At 42.3% G+C, this 16,835-nt stretch overlaps 1 protein-coding gene across 2 annotated transcripts in view; it reads right to left on the reverse strand.

Moving 5' to 3' along the window:
- Nucleotides 1-16,835, reverse strand: part of Myocd (myocardin) — a 96,148-nt gene that overhangs the window by 8,247 nt on the left and 71,066 nt on the right. For both annotated transcript variants that reach the window (XM_004646088.2, XM_023706353.1), the window contains 5 exons: nt 14,020-14,264; nt 13,041-13,194; nt 6,223-7,155; nt 3,874-4,017; nt 2,577-2,705 (listed from right to left, as the gene is read on the reverse strand). In XM_004646088.2, coding sequence (XP_004646145.1) covers nt 2,577-2,705; nt 3,874-4,017; nt 6,223-7,155; nt 13,041-13,194; nt 14,020-14,264 — 1,605 coding nt within the window. The remainder of the gene's footprint in view (nt 1-2,576; nt 2,706-3,873; nt 4,018-6,222; nt 7,156-13,040; nt 13,195-14,019; nt 14,265-16,835) is intronic.

Below are 16,835 nucleotides of genomic sequence, written 5' to 3' on the forward strand. Positions count from 1 at the left end.
TGCATGTATTTTTAAAATGATCTCTAGATTACTTCTACTACCTGGTATAATGTAAATGCAATGCACATAGTTGTTGTACTTCATTGAAGGGGTCTGTTCCATAATCATTTTGTAATGAGGGAATGGTTTTCTGGAAGATAGCTTTTCTTTCTTTTTCTTTCTTTCTTTCTTTCTTTCTTTCTTTCTTTCTTTCTTTCTTTCTTTCTTTCTTTCTTTTTCTTTATTATTTTGTACTTTAGGGAAGGATCTACAGGATGTTCGGGGTCTCACCACTAGATCAGACTCATAGTGATCCACCTGTTTACAGCCTCCCAAGAGCTGGGATTACAGGTGTGCACCACCACACCCATCTCAACTGCCGGCACAGCAGGTCTGGGAACAGAACTCCTGGCCCCTGTGCCTGCTTGCAGGCACTTTTACCTACTAAGCTATTTGGCCTGCCCATTTTTTTCTCTTTTTAAATATCTTTTCTTTAAAATTTTTTGTATTTAAGAATTTTTTTTTGTATTTTTAAAGAGAATACAAAAATATTTGAAGTTAGATATGATACAGAATTTCACTAAAGAAATTTATAGGAATTCAACAATGGCTGTTATATTACATACTGTTTTCAAATTAGTTGTTCAGCTTGGCAGATATAAGCTTTTAAAATTGGCCAAAACGTTATAAAAATTAAAAAGGAGAAAGAAAAATTTTAAGTATTGGCCAGCAGAAATCAGTAGTACAATTATTCAAGATAACCTACGCATATAAACATGTATTTCTTTTTCCATGGATGATAGTTTTTCCATGGACATGGGGAAGGGATGATTTAAGGATTATACAAACATTACATTTGTTGTCCACCTTGTTTCTATTAATATTACATTGTATACTTTGTTTCTATTGTTAGAGTCTCCCTAGGTGCAAGTAAACTAGATCCCTCCATGTTGACTTCACAGTAGAGTTCAAGTTTCTATGAGACTCTAAAGCCAACACTGACCTGACAGGAGGCAGAGCTCAGGCAGTGATGTGAGCAGTGAGGAATAGCTGTGAATATAGATGAAGCTTCACCAGTGTGCCTCCCGCTCCTGCTGCATGGATACAGGGCCAAAGGACTTGGGATCCCTGTTTTATCATTTGAGGAATGATGACAAAAATGCATGTGGAGTATGGATGGAACACCATAGGCTACATAGTACATGCACCAGGTATGAGGCTAACAAAACTCAAATAAGGGGAGCTGGAAAGAGATGGAGCACATGTCAAATGCAAGAGTCCAGTGTAGGTCCAATGTCACTTCCTTCTTGTGGAGCAAGCATGGTGCTCGCAGCCTGCAGATTCATGTTTTGCTTTTTTGTATTTTCAGGGATTTTTTTCTCTAATATTTTTCATCCATGGATAGTTAAAATCATGGACCCTGAAGGCTGACTATATATATCAGTAATTATTTTCCTTTTTTCTTATGTCTTTGTTGAAGCATTCCAAACACAAAGGAGACTAGAGGATACAGTAGACCTCCTTACAATCTTTGCTCAGCTTCAGTGAGCATCAATATTTATCTTCAAAAGTATTACCCTGATGATTACTTTTGTATATTTGACGAGATTGGGTGCATTCAGGGTGGTATGGCTGTAGACTGCTTTCATATATTTGAATACCTATCACATGCCCAAAGAATATGGTAGTGTCAGATGACCTGAAGTTCATATGGAGTAGATATAGTTCCTTTTTTATAGAAGAGAAATTGAATATGTGCACAACCCTAGGGGCAAGGACAGGTGACAGGTGGCAGCACTGGCACCATGACCAGGTGAATGCCATCCAAGCCTCTTCTCCCTGTATCACTTAGCTGCTACAGATGCTCCTGGACTCATGATGGGATCACATCCAGAGGAACACATTGTAAGTTGATGATGCCGCGAAAGGAAAATACACTTAATACACCTAAAGCTATCGAGCATTCAGCTCTGTAGCAAAGCACACTGCACAACAGTGGTCAATTGCCCTGTTGACAGCAGGGTTGGCTGGGAGCTGCACTTATTGCCACTGCCCTGCTTTGAGACAGGATTGAGCTATACACCACCAGCCCAGAAAAAGATCTGATTCACAGTTCCATGTACAATTTTAGCTGAATGTGTATTGTTTTATACCACAATAAAGTTAATCAAATACAATTTTAAAAAATCTTTTATTGATTTGGCACAGGGTCTTGCTGCAGAGCTCGGATAGTACTGATCCTCCTGTCTCAGCAATCCCTGCCCACAGCACTGGGATTACAGGCATGTGCCATCATGCCTGGTTTCGGTGGCTGGCACGGCATGTGGTACTGGAGATCGAACCCCAGTCCTTGCACTTGCCAGGCAGGTGCTTGGACCTCTGAGCTATCTCCTTAACCCCTAAAGTTGTAATATGAAGTAGCCTAAATTGGCACCATCTATATATACAAGCAATACCTCCTGCAATGTCTGTGGAGATAGTTTGCTCATTCTTTTGGAAAGGTACTTAACAATAGTAGAATTTGCAAAGTTCATGGTGTTCAATAATATAAAACAATGTCTGCTGAGTTTTCCATAAAGAAAAAGAATTGTGGTTACCTGTTTCACTGCATCTTCATAGGATGGAGGCTGTGTTACCTCTGAAACTGTTGAATTTGATTTAGAAAACGTTGGAGATGGAATTGAAAATTTTGGCCCCACTTTACCAGAAGAATGTAAACCAGTTATCTGTAATGTGAGTAAAGCACAGAGAAAAACATTCAATTTATGAAGCATAAGTGATACTTCATCTATTTTAGGAATTACAGGCCATTTTCAGAAAAAAATGACCCACAACATAATGATGGTAATGATAATAAATCAGAGATGAAAAAATAACAAATAAAACATATTAACAATAGTATTATATCACTGTGGATTTATGGCTTATGCCATTTTAAAAGGCGAACCTTTCATATTTTTTTTTCTTCCTGTTAGGAGATGCTCCCTCTTGGGAGAAAACAGGATGATAAAAGGAAATAAAATTAGTCTAATCCAAAACAAATACTTTCATGAGCCCAGGAATTTCCAGAGTAATTTGTTCCCTAGGTTGTTTCATTCCACATTGATTATATCTGCAGAGTTGGAGGCATTTCTGGGCTTTCTTGCCCTGAACCCACTTTGTCTATTGTGAGTGTGTTTTCCGCTTGACCCATGCCAGGTTCTCCATTCCTTCTCTGATTTGTGACATGTGGCTGTTTTATGTCATAGCTGTCTTGCTTTTGTCTCTTTCCTATCACCTCTCATTGTTCCTACGACTCCCCATATTATAGACCTTCACATCTCTGATTTTCACCAGCTGAAAACTTTCTCCTCACCCTTTTCCTTCAGACAGATGGTATGCACACTCCCTGCACTTCGCCATCCTCTCCGTGAATCCCAGTGACTCTTTCCCCCCCATGGCATTATTTTCTTGTGTATTTCTATTCCAGTCTTCAATTTCACAGAAATTGGTTTGTTGTGCAGGTCATTTAGCAAATGCATCATGGCCATTTCAGTCACCATGCTATTTGCTATGACCCCTGAAATGCTTCCTGAGGATATTTCCTAGCTCTCATATCTATACATCTATTTCAAGGCACTCCTAGTACATATATGCCTGTCCGAAATAAAATGTTATTCTACCTCCATCTGAACCTCATCATTTTCTGGAGGGTTAACAACCTAAGTTCGCAGACCAAAAATTAGAGAAAAAGGAGGGCCACAAGGAAAGCCAACATTTTGGCCCTAGCCTTCCAAGGTCAATTAAGACTTAGGACGTATAAGAACTTGTACTGAACCTCATCATTTGTACTGCAAAAGAAGGACTAGTGAAGACAGAAGAGATGATATGAGCCTTCCCCTTGGGAGTGCTTACCTTTGGCTGTACGCCTGGGCTTTTGGGGTAAGGGTTGCCCCCAGCACCTTGACTGCTGTCTGTCTGGGCTCCAGAGAAAGGGGTGTGGAGGCCAGCAGACTGGGAAGAGAAGTTGGAAGGATGGCTGTCGCATCCTCCTGAATTCTGTAGGCAGGAAGAAGAGACTAGTTAAATGGCCAGCAGCAAACGTAAGTGTAGCTTTTCTGGTACTTCTGCCCCATGTGCTGTGATTCCTGGTCAAAGTTTCCTAATTTGCACTCGCAGAGGAACTCACCTAAAACCCAGCTTTGTGCATGTCACCTGTGGTTCACAAACTTCAGGCGGTTCTCACAGCCACAGCACAGGAGCTCCCCATCCGACCTGGGGGAGTGGTCAGGACCCTGGTGCCATTTGCTTTTGCAAGCCCAGATGCTGCTGTTCCCACTACTGACAGCCTGTCCCATGTGTTCTACTTCATTGTCTTTGCAAATGTGGAATGTCATTCTCTTTCCAGTTTAACACCACACTTTCCATAAAGTCTGACAAAACCTTCACAGAATCCTCCTGGACTTTTCTACTCACTTATCATCAAGCTTCCTATGTCCATCACTACGTACTTTGTGAAGCATTTGATGTCAAGGGTACAGATAAGTCATGTTATGTACATTGTTCCTTACCTTTTCATCATGAAATCACTTCCAAGAGTTTTATACACCATAAATCACTGTGAAAGGTTACTTTTCCACAGCACCAATATCATGAAAATTATATCCCAGCACTATGTCTTAAGAACTATTTTTACTTTTGTTGCCTAGGACACTAGCCATTAAATGTTTATTAATAAAAATAACTCTTTTTAGTTCGCATTACTTCTGGAGTGCTCTTCAGGAAGGATTAGCTTTCATTTTAATGTGTTATTCCAGTAGGTGGTAAAAATGAATTCTCCTTACTTTAGCTACAACTCATACTTCCAGAGTATCTATGTTCAAAGTGAAAATGTACAAACTTTAGAATCAAATAATGTGAACTTTATATGATCCTACACAAGGGGCTTAATGAGCTAAATCTTATTTTGAAATATGTTTTCTTTTCCTCAATGGCAGATAAAGAATAATAAGTTGGAACTCATGGGATTGTGGAGACAATGAATGAGATTATTGACACACTGTTCATAGTGGGCAAGTATCCAGTTCATGTAGGGGTTCTTATTATGCCCTTTCCGATAAGACAGATGTAGAGCCTTTGGTATTGTCATTTTTTCCCCACAAATATACTTATTTAGACTTTCTTTATTAATTCTTTAACTTCGTGGGCAAGAATCTTTGCTGGTCATGTTGGTCCTGTCTTTGAGTTACTCTTCAAAGCCATCTCCTGCAATTCTCTCCTGCTCAAGCAATGCTGGCCTTCTTTCTGACACTTGAATATTTCATGCAATCTAACCCCCTTTGCTTTCAGTGCCTTAGCTCCAAATATCACAAGATTTTTCTCTTTTGTCTCTTTTAAGGGTTTGTTCAAATAAATGCCCTTGGTCTTTCAGTGTTTGAAGTTGTAATTTTCACCCACAAATACAGCCCCTTTTCTGTTTTTTTCATAAAATGCATCATTGTCTAACACATTATATTAATTTAGCATTAAAATATTGCTTACTGTCTGTCTTCCCAAGGGAAGAGAAATTTGTATTTGGTTAGTTCAGCACTGATTCTTGTTGGGTCAGAGAATGATGCATAATAGGTGCTTAGTAAATACTATTTTATCTTTTAAAAATTAATTAATTTGTTAATTTATCTGGTATAGGGTATTACTATGCAGCTCAAACTTGTAGTGATGCTCCTTTCTCAGCCTCCCCAGTGCTGGAATTATAGGTGTGCACCACCATGCCTAGTTTCTGTGACTGGCTTGGCAGCTCAGCATGCAGTGCTGGGGATCGAACCTAGGTCCTTTTGCTTACCAGGCAGGCTCTTAGACTGCTGAGCTATCTTCCCAGCCCAGTAAATACTATTGTATAGAGAGAAGAATAAGGTCTGGTGACTTCCTCTTTGGGTTTCTTGATACAGTGATTTAATATCAAGGAGTCCTGAAAGCAGTGGTCCACAAGCCATGGCTCACAAGCTCAGTTTTGCTCTTTGCCTGATCTTACAAATAAAGTTTTGTTGGAACCACAAATTCATTTATCAGATGTCTATGGTTGCTTATTTGTTGCAAGGGCAAGGCTGAATAGTTGCAACACAAGCCGTAGGACTTATAAAGCCCCAAATATTTACCTGTTGGCCCTTTTTAGAACAAGTTTGCACGTTCTAACATCAGCTCTGTGAGGGCTGGGTAGTCTATCTCCCTGCGCCTTAAGAAGGATGTGCAGGGCCTAGTTCTTACCTGTGTGGCACACACCTGGCTGCTGGGTGAGGACACCTTGTGTCCCTCTCCCTGAGCCCCGGAGGATGAGGGCAGGAAGTAATGGCTGTTGGGCGAGGGCGGCAAACTGATGTGTTGTGGGCTCTTCACAGCTCCGAGTGGCGAGTGCTGGGGGGAGCACTGGGGGCTGAGAAAAGTGGAAGAAATGACATTGGTTTGACCTGAGGACTCCACACAGTGCGTGTTGCCCAGGGGCAGGAGGTGAGCAGCATCACAGGCCTGCGGTTGACTCTCAGCGCTGTGGCTTTGTCCTTTGGTGTGAATCTGAGAGGAGGTGAAAGGGCAGCTGGAGATGGCGTCTTCCTGCTTAATGGGGGCGGCCAAGAAGGGCAGCGGCTTTGTCTCGGCACAGTGACTGCTCTTCTGCCTCTGCAGTTGCATCCTCAGCTCTTCCACCTGCCGCTGCTCTTGCTGCAGTTTCCAGGTGAGTTCATTGATCACCTTCTGCTTCTCCACCAGCATCTTATCCTTCTCAGAGTCCAGCCCATCGAGCTCAGGAGGACCAGAGCCCCCATTCAGGCTGCTCACGTGACTCTCCTCGGTGCAAGCGTGCACCGGGGACGGGTGCAGGCCGAAGGACGGGGACGCCTCGTTGAAGGTGTCAGGCAAAGACCCGGCCGCTGACAGATCAGACGAGGCAGGCGAGATGGGCGGGCTGGAGCTGGTGCTGCCGAAGTGGTACAAGCCGTTGGACAAGGCACTGGTGGAAGGGGGAGACTGGTAACTGGGCAGAGTGTTGGGAGTAACAGGAAAAGTGACGGTAGTGATGTCCCCAAAGTTGGCCACAGGGTTGCCAGAACAGTCCTGGAAGGGTCGAAGCCGGTCCATGAGTGCTGTTTTGGTGCCCGACACGGGCAAGCCCCGTATTCGAAGCTGTTGTCTTAATTCAGAGACCTAAAGGAACCAGGATGTTGTGAGTGTGTATTAAATGACAATGTTTTTATACATGTATTTATTATTAAATTAGCTTGAAAACATCGTTCATGAAAGTTTACAGCACCCATTTCTCTAGTTTTACTTGTTTTCAGTTTCTTCTTTTAACCTTGAACCAGCTTTGCACAATTTTAACAACTCGCTTTTACTTTTATCACACACAGATGCTCCTTGACTTACTGTGGGGCAGTGTGTCAGCATCAACGCTGAGTTGGAAAACCATTTAATGTACCGAGGCTCTCTGGCATCCTAACTCAGCAGGAAGGAGACTGGAGAGCCTCGCTCTGCTCTCAAGAGCGTGGGGCTGGCTGGGAGCTGCAAGCACAGCTGCTGCCTGGCATTCGGGGAGGGGGTCAGACCGCATGCGGCCAGCCCAGGAGCCGATCAAAATTCAAAATCTGAAATGTAATTTCTGCTGAATGCCTCTCACTTCTTTACCCTTATAAAGATAAAGCCCAGGAGTGTAACGATTGTAAGGGAGATGTCTGCACTCCACACTCGTGGCCTTAGGGTCCTAAAATGCCAAATGAAAGATAGAAGTGTCCTTTTCTACTGTCCTCCACCCCCATCTTGGTCCCAGCTTCCATTTACAGATGAGAAAACTGGTCTCTGCCTGACTTTGGACCTGAGCCCTCCACCACTAGTCTCCAAGCACAGTGGAGACTTGTCAGGTTTCAGGTTCCAGGGTGGAGCTTCTCCCCACTGGGCTCTCTTTCTTAAACCTGGGCATGCATCTGAGGGCTGGGGCAGCACACACTCCAGGCCCCGCCCTGGCCTGAGCATCAGCAGGGCTGGCTGGGGAGGGGCTAGAGAGCTGAATTCCTAACAAGACCTGGTGGGGGAGGTGGAATGGTGCTGGTCCCTAGACCAGATTGAAAGTCTCAGCTCCACACTCAAATTTGTGTCTTACTTTTAACAACTGGCTGAAAGACAGTCATAAATTGAGAGAGAATGTGGTGATAAGATCTTTGGTCCACACCCTGGCCCCACCTATTACTATTTTAAGTGGTTCTCTGTGCCTGTTCTGTGAAATAGGGTTAACAGTACCTACCTGCTTGGTTCTGTGTCAATGGTTTAAAATTTGTAAAGCACTTAGTGTGGAGCCTGGAAAATGTTTGCACAATGTATGAGCTCATTATTATTTTTTAAATTTATGATTATATTGACTCAGGAGTAGTTAGCTCATCTCTATGTTTCATAATGTTTGTAAATCACAAATTATGAAATTAATGTATATTAATGTGAGAACTGGTCAAGTAAATGACAGAGCATGGAATGATGGGCTAGTATAGATCTATTAAATAATTGTTGACACTGGATAATGAATAATTGCTTACGGTATAATACTAAATGAAAGAAAGTTTGATTGATTCTGTTTTTAAACAAGTCAGACAAATAATATGCATATATATTTAAACCTATGTTTGCATATGGAAAATCTGGACAAATATATGCTAAGGTGTTAATGATTTTCATGACTTGTACTTTCTAAACATTCCATATAAAGATATTGCTTTTGTTATTGAAACAGGAAATGCACTAAATAGCTAAACATTAATAATTATATAAAACAGAAGAATAGGGTCCGGGGAGATGGCTCAATGGAATAAGTGCTTCCCTGGCAAGTGCAAGGGCCTGAGTTCAAACCCTGGTTCTGCCAAAAAAAAAAAAAAAAAGATGAATATTTAGGGAAATATTTTCAGCTTTTAAAAGATCTTCTGAGTATAAAAGCAAATGAAATAGTAATAAAAATATTGACAACAAAAATTTAAAACTCCTCTAAGTCAAGAAACCCTGAGGGGCTGGAGAGATGGCTCAGTGGTCTAAAGCACCTACTTGGAACAAGCTTGGCAAGGCATCAGGGACCGTGGTTCGATCCCCCAGCACCACATGCCAGCCAGCCCCGCCCCCTGGTGGGCTGAGCTGGCCACACACACACACCACTCTCTCTCTCTCTCTCTCTCTCTCTCTCTCTCTCTCTCTCTCACAAATAAAAAATTAAAAAAAAAGTCCAGTGCATTAAATGTGCTTAATAATAAAAAACAAATAAAATAATAAAAAAATTGACTGTATAAAAATAGGTAAAAGGTACAATCCTCGCTTTCCATAAAAAAAAAAAAAATATATAGGTGCTGGAAAAATGGCTTAGTAGAATAAGCACTTTCCTGGCAAGTGCAAGGGCCTGAGTTCAATCCCCAGTTCTGCCAAAAAAAAAAATAAAATAAAAATAAAAACAAAAAATATAGTGGTCCATAATGTACATATATCATTAGTGATTCAAGAGATGCAAATAAAATAAACACGTATATATATTTATTTTCATCAAATTGTCAAAAAAATGAGTAATTACCCTTTGTGTTAGTGAAGTAGCAGCAAAAATAACTACAAATGTTGAAAAGAGAGGTCTTTACTATACCATCCTACTCAATGTATGGTCTTCAGACCAGGCATGTGACCAATATCTCAGAGCCAGTTGGAAATGTAGCCTCTTCTTTGTCTGGACCCCAGAGCTGCAGAATGGGAATCTGTATTCTAGGATAGGCCTAGGAGACCCACTGCGGATTAACCTTTAAGGAGTGCTGCCTGGGTATGCTGCCTCTGGGAACAGACAGAAACAAGTTTGTGGACAGAAGTCTAGTAAAAAGCATCAAGAACTTTCAAAATGTTAACATATTTTAGCTCAGGAATCTCATTCCTCTGCAGTTAGCAAGGAGAAATAATGAGAGAGATTAATAAATGTATGTACAAAGGTCACTGAAGTCATATTTTGCCTAATAAAACTTTGGCAGCTAGTTACATGTCCAACAGTGGAATGTTAACAAGGCGGTGGGGTGATATGCTGCTATTAAAAATAAAACCTTTATTAAATATTAAAAGTTATGAAAATGTTCATGATGTGTTAAAGAAGGCATGTCAGAAATTTATAGCCATATAATTATTTAAGAATAGTTATTATGAAACAATATATGTTTGCATGCATTTTAAATCTAGAAAGAAGCATAATCGGCTATACTTAGTGTGACTCTTGTCTTTTGACATATGTACTTTATTATACAGTATCATATTTTCAACTGTGAATATGTTATTTTTATAATAAGCTAAAGGCTATCAGAGAAAGATCGTATCAACTTACACTAGAAATAAAGATGCATTTCCTCCATAGTCTTCTGGTATTTCTTTTTAAGATTTGATGATTTCAAAAAGCACAAGATGACAACTCATTATTGTCTTAATTTTGAATTACTTAAAATTAATGAGTTCTACATTTATTTTTAGAATATGTTCTAGCACTGAATAATTTAAGTTACATTATTAAATAATGCAGGTCATATTCTAAAATAAAATGCGTACTTGTTGAGTTCAATTTGCCTTAAATTTTAGAATATTATATAGTGGCAACTTATATACATCTATGTCATACATTCAGTGATGTTTTAGTCACTCACGATTTTAGAAATCAGCTGGACTGAGCCTTTTCTCCCAGTTGTCCTGCCATTACCTGCCACTCAGCAGCAGTGAACAGTGTGTACTTGTCCTACCTTCACATCTGCTTCTTCTAACCTCCCTCTCTGTCCTTGGTGACTCTCTGGGAACTCAGGAGACTCCTGGTCCATGAGCCTGCATGTCTCTCTCTTCCCCTTCTCCCTCTTATCTCTCAGGACAATGTCAAGGACTTGCAATCAGCCCCCATGTTCAAGCTTCACCTCTGCCATTTATAAGCTCTTTAACTGGTGTGTTATTTAACCTCTTTAAGATTCTGATTTTTAGTTTCATTTTAAGAATCAGGATGACAAAACTGCCCTTGTGGGTACATATTTATATAGAATGGTTAACTTGTTGTGTATGCTCAATATGTAGTAACTATCGTCTCACCTCCATCTCCTTGGCCTACCCCACTTATTACAATTCTCACCAGCTCAGCAGCTTCGCTTAGACCCATATCTGGACCATGCTTTTTCTGGGGGGAAGCCCTCTCCAGTCCTACCTGGCTCAGGGCTTCCCTTCAGAGATAGTCTAGCTTAAACTTGTTTATTGTGGTAAAATAAACCCAACATTAAATTGACCTCTTAAGCATTTGAGTGTGCTGCTCAATGGCATTAAGTACATCCACATGGCTATGCAATGCCACCACCCTCCATCCCCAGAGCTCTGTCATCATCTCCACCTAAAACCCTATAACCATTAAACTCTGACTCCCCTTGGCCCTTTCTGCCCTCCTCTCCTAGTAATTTCTGTTCTACTTCCAGTCTCTGTAAATTTGCCTATTCCTGGTGCCTCTTCTAGGTGGGTGCATTTGGTATTGTCCCTCTGAGTGGGGTTTATTTCACTTAGCATAGTGCTTCTTTTTCCCTTATGGATTTAGGCTTTGGAAAGTGAAGGGTGGATGACACACAACTCCATAGGTTATAGTCACAAATTTGGCATCTTTTTCTGGGTGTGTATATGAATGCTAAGTAGAAACAAACTTAATGAAAACTAAGCATTTTTAATTCTAGGAGAAATAATAGAAGAACTTTTGATATCAGGATCTGTGATACATTTTGACTAGTGTTAACACACTGCAGCCATGGATTCTCCTTTAATCTGCAATAACCTAACTCCTATCTCCATTCTCCTATCTAGGAATATGATGTCAGTGGCTACGAGAGATGAGAAGGAGGAAGGACCATATGTGTGGCATAATGAAGGTATAAGGACTTGAGGGATGTAGTTTTGGAGAAAATTATAAGACAACTTGTGGAGAGTGATAGGTGGGGTGGAAACCAGGTTAATGAGTGTGAACACTGAGAATGGAGTGGGAATTGAATTTTAGTCACCCACTGGGGAAGTCACATTTGTGTTTTTCAGTTCTGCTCTGAGTATTGGATAGACAGATGAGTATTTTGGTCCTAAGGATTGCTTTGAAACACACCAGGTTCAACTCCAAAGTTCAGCACCATTTTGAAACACAGACCCATGTGCTCTATGATTTGGCATAAGTTCCTGGAATGCATGTAGCATTTTAAAAGGTGCTGCTTTAGGACAGAAGTTCTCAGATTTGAGAATTTAATAGAACACAAAGTGAAGCTAAATTACATTAGGAACATTGACTTACCAACATTTTATTTTGTTCATCAAGGCCTAGGATCATTATTTAATACCAGGGAACAAATATAACCCTACCAAAAACTAAATAGTCTTCTACTACTTTTATAGATTTCTAATAGAATAACTCACAGTTCAAAGGCCTGTGAAGAAATGTACACTTCCAATGAATGCTAAATCATGGAATGTACTAAAGTGTACAGAAAACACTTTACGTGGTTCTTCCTTTTCTCATTTTGCCAGAGTAAAATATCCAAATGGTATTGACCACTGCTTTACAGCGTTTGGGGGCTTTTATAAACTGTGCATTAACACTTTGTGTCTACCATACATACAATTGTATTTGACTATTAGAGCTATCCATTTGTGCAAACGAGAAAGCTAAGATGCTATGACATGTGAAGACTGCCTGACTCTAGGAGTCACAGTCCAGGAGAGCTGAGCTAGGGACCTGCAGTTCTGTCCTCCATGGGTGGCTGGCCACAGCAGCCTCAATTCTGTTACTGCCTTAAGACTCTCCCATACTGTTTTTTCTTTTTCTTTCTTTTTTTTTTTTTTTTTTTTGCAGAACCAGGGATTGAACTCAGATCCTTGCATTTGCCAATCAAGCACTTATCCTACTGAGCCATCTCCCCGGCCCCATATTGTTTTTTCATTCCTGATTTTTTAAAAAATTCAAGAAATCAGATGGCAAAGATACTAATAAAAAACATATTGTTGCATCTGTTAAGAAGAAGTGAAAACCATGTCAAATCTTGTACCTTGAGGTCATCCAGGTTGGGTGGAAGTGGGCCTGGCTTGAGAGAAGAGACACCAGTTTGTCCAGGAAAACTGCTCTTGACAGGGGACAGAGGGCTGTTGCTCAGTGGTGTTGAGGAAGAGTTCAGATTTCTGGCCATCTGTTCATTTGGTTCTCTAAAAGACACAGACACTTACAGTACAATTGGCTATGTGGGGGGCACCTTGCCTTTGGATCTGAGCTGGATCTGATCACAGAGTCACTTCCTGCGAGGCTAAAAGGTGTGGCAAACCAACAGAAGACTGCAGAGTGAGGAGAAGCAATGGCACAGGCTAACTAGCAAGCAGCAGAAACCCGAAGGGTTTGTTTTGGGGAGATAGGGAGGAGTGCTGGGGGCTTTGGCTGAAGAGGGTACACTTCCATCTGAAATTGAATGATGCACTGTTCTGGACCTGGGGGCACTGAGCAAGATTATGAAGCAAGAGTATGTCCAGCATCCATCATCGTTGTCAGCAGGACCCATGGGTGGCCAGAGGCAGCTGAGTGAACCACCATGCTGACTTCAGAGTGAGGATACTGCCTACCTTAAGGTGGGGAGGGGGGGATGCAAAAGGCATTCAGAGGTGTTACATCCTTATACCCACTCCCAGGATGAATGTACCCATTATGTGCTACAAGCATGTACTAACAAAATAAAAATTAAAGAAGATGCAAACAAATGAGTCAAAAACTTTCTGTCACTCAGCAATGCATCTCTGTTGCTTCCCAAAGAAGAATTGTATTGGAACTGTGCGTAGTGCTTGTGTTGTGTTCTTAGATGTTCCACAAGCTGGAGGTCTTGAAAAGGGATGTATGGTTTCCAAATAGGCATATTCCAAACATACTGCATGAAACGTGATGTACAGGCCTGCTGGGTCCCCAGGTGCTGGCCCAGGAGCTCCAGCCAGGCAGAAGCCAGCCCCCAGCTCTGCCTTGCCCACCACCCCATTCTCCTGACTCACTTGAGCTGGGCTTGGTGCAGCCCTGGGTAGCTGAACCGGTGCTGCTGCTGCTGGCTGAGGATCTGGAGCTGCAGGAAGAGCTGCTGCTGCTGGAGCAGCCGGGCATAGGCTGAGTCCATGGGCGGCGGGGACTTCTCCGCCTTCTGGTCTGGAGGGATGTACTGGTGATACTTGAGCTTCTTTACTTTTGGCTTGGGGTCCTTGGGTTTCTTGTGGCGGTTCTTACTGTCACCCATGGACTTGGACTGTGGAGAGGAAGAGGAAAGGGCATGCGTTTTAGGTGGAAGATGACAATGATGGCATCATGGTACAGTGAGGCTTTTTCTAATGGACATTCTGGAACCCCAGACATAAAACAGAGCAAAGGCCAGATGCACAAAATAACTGCACTGATGCATTAGAAGAGCAAACCTGCAAAGGCATCAGCCTGGAAGGACACTCCCTAGCCTGGGAAGTGTAAACCTTAGAAGTTGCTCCTAGAGTTCTTCCTTCCTAGAGTAAGATGTAAGTGATTTTCAATGAATGTGTCATCCTAGACTAAAATCAACAGCTAGCCTTGCATTCCAATTTGGAAATGCTTCTAAAATAGTTCTTTCCTGTGCATACATGCAATCACCTTTAAGTTGCTAATAAACAGTCTTATTAAAAACATAACAAGAAGTTGTCATTATCTTTTTTTTTTTTTTTTTTGTATTTTTTTAGTAAGGGTCTACAGGGTCTCACTATATAGATCAGACACATAGTTATCCGCCTGTGTTCACCCTCCCAAAGAGCTGGGATTACAGGCCAGCGCCACCAAGCCCAGTCTCAAACACCATCTCAGTGGGCCTGGGGTGGTGGTGGGAGAGTGGGCAGGACAGCAAGGCAGGCAGGGCATCGAACCACTGGCCCCTGCATCTGCCTAAACAGGCGCTTTAATCTGCTGAACTATTTGGCCGGCCCTATCGTTATCTTTTAAAATGCAGAATGTGGTTCTTTGTTGTTTTATGTTAGTAGTGAAAGGACCTGCCCCAACAGGCCCCTGAGCCTGCCAAATACTAGCATCTGCTCAGTAAGGGACATTCATTGATGTAATGATTCTTAACTTCTTATAGGGAGAATTAGGTGTCCCCTGGAACGCTTCCCCGCTTCCCCAGCGTTAGCCACTGTGAAGCATGATTTGGGCACAATAAAGGAAGTCAAGGGTTAGGGGCCTCGAAGTTGAGATAAATTGTTGAATGAAGTACAATTTCTTAAGTGTACTACATCTTGATCCCATCACCTAGGTGTTGGGGGAAGTATTACCTATTTCTACCATAGTGATTGACATAAAGATTATGACAGATAACATTAAAATAATAGCAGGCACTCAGTAAACAGGATAACTATCCACAACTTGTTCCTGAAGTCAAAAGGCCTCAATAATATTAGGAAACAGTAGGTACCAGTGGGTACATATACTCTTCAGTCAAATAAATTTTTTTTTTTTTCGGAACTGGGGATTGAACTCAGGCTCTTGAGCTTGCCAGGCAAGCGCTTATTCTACTGAGCTATCTCCCCGGCCCCCAAATAAAATTTTAAATCCTGAAATTCTCATAGGAGGTTGTAATGGACAACATGGGCATCATGACCGAAGATTATAGAGACGAGAAGAAAAATTGGAGGAACCGTGTGGTACCAGCAATGTCCAGGAGAGGGTGCGCCTGGATAGCCGGCCGGCGGGCTGGGACTTGGCCGCCTCCCTGTTTCAACCCTAGACCTACACTTTTGAATGTAACCTTATCTAAGGAGCCTACAACTGGCGCTTGTCTGACTCAGCGTATCTCACCATGGAAGGGTGCTTTGTTGAATCTCAAAGAGTCATCTTCCCAGAAACTAGTGAATAACGAGTAGAGGTATTTCTGTTTGTTCGGTGGCTTTATTTTTCCTCCTCATTCATGGATAAGCCTTCCACCGATGAACCAGCCTTCGGTACACGGACCCCTACCCTCACCCTCCCATCCCCCACAGCCGCTGGGCCCTGTCTGGCTCCAGTTCAGTTGCCCTTCCCCCTCATCCCAGGGTTTGCCTTGTCTGCGGAGGAGAGAAGCCGCAGCCGTGAGCTATGAGCCAAGTCAGAGCTCGGGGAGTTGTCTGTGCTGCGTCGTTGCCTTAACTTGGGGGATCGCGAGCCTTCCAGAATGTACGGAAATCAGATCACTTTCTTTGGATAGTGTGTGACAAAGATTAGTGAACTTATAGTTTCATTCCAGTTTTCATTTAGGGGATGCTAAGGCTGTGTGTGTTTGGTTTTGTCTTTGCAGTGGCACAGCCAATAGTTGGAGAACATTTTTTATCTTTCTAAAGATGAGTGGAGATGAACCCACGACAGAGTTTAGAGCTGGGCACAGCTGTGTGAACTGGGTCCCTGTAAAGCAAAAGACAGTTGTGTGGCTCTTAGCTAGAAAGTATGACTCTAAAGCAGCACTGATTCAAGCCTATCATACACACAGAGAGACACGTGCATAGACACACACAACACACACACACAGACACACACACACGGCTTTCCAAATAACACCACCCCAGCAGCCTGCAATCCGTGTGCTGCTCCTGCCCTGCAAGATGAAGCCCAACCCTTGCAGATTGCCAGGGAGTACAGGTCTCCCAGCTGCCAGAGCCTCTCCTATCCTACCTCTTTTCCTTGTGATTATCTGCCATCTACCAAGCTCCCTCCTCCACCGGCTGTCTGACTTGGGTGCATCCTCCCAGGGCAACTCAAGTCCCAGCTCATTTTCTAACTCACAGTGATGTGCCCAGCCCCACACCCCACGTGGCATTCGGAGACTGCTAGAGAA

Source organism: Octodon degus, unplaced genomic scaffold (genome assembly GCF_000260255.1).
Source record: "Octodon degus isolate 3935 unplaced genomic scaffold, OctDeg1.0 scaffold00253, whole genome shotgun sequence".
In the NCBI taxonomy this organism is placed as follows: Eukaryota; Metazoa; Chordata; class Mammalia; order Rodentia; family Octodontidae; genus Octodon; species Octodon degus.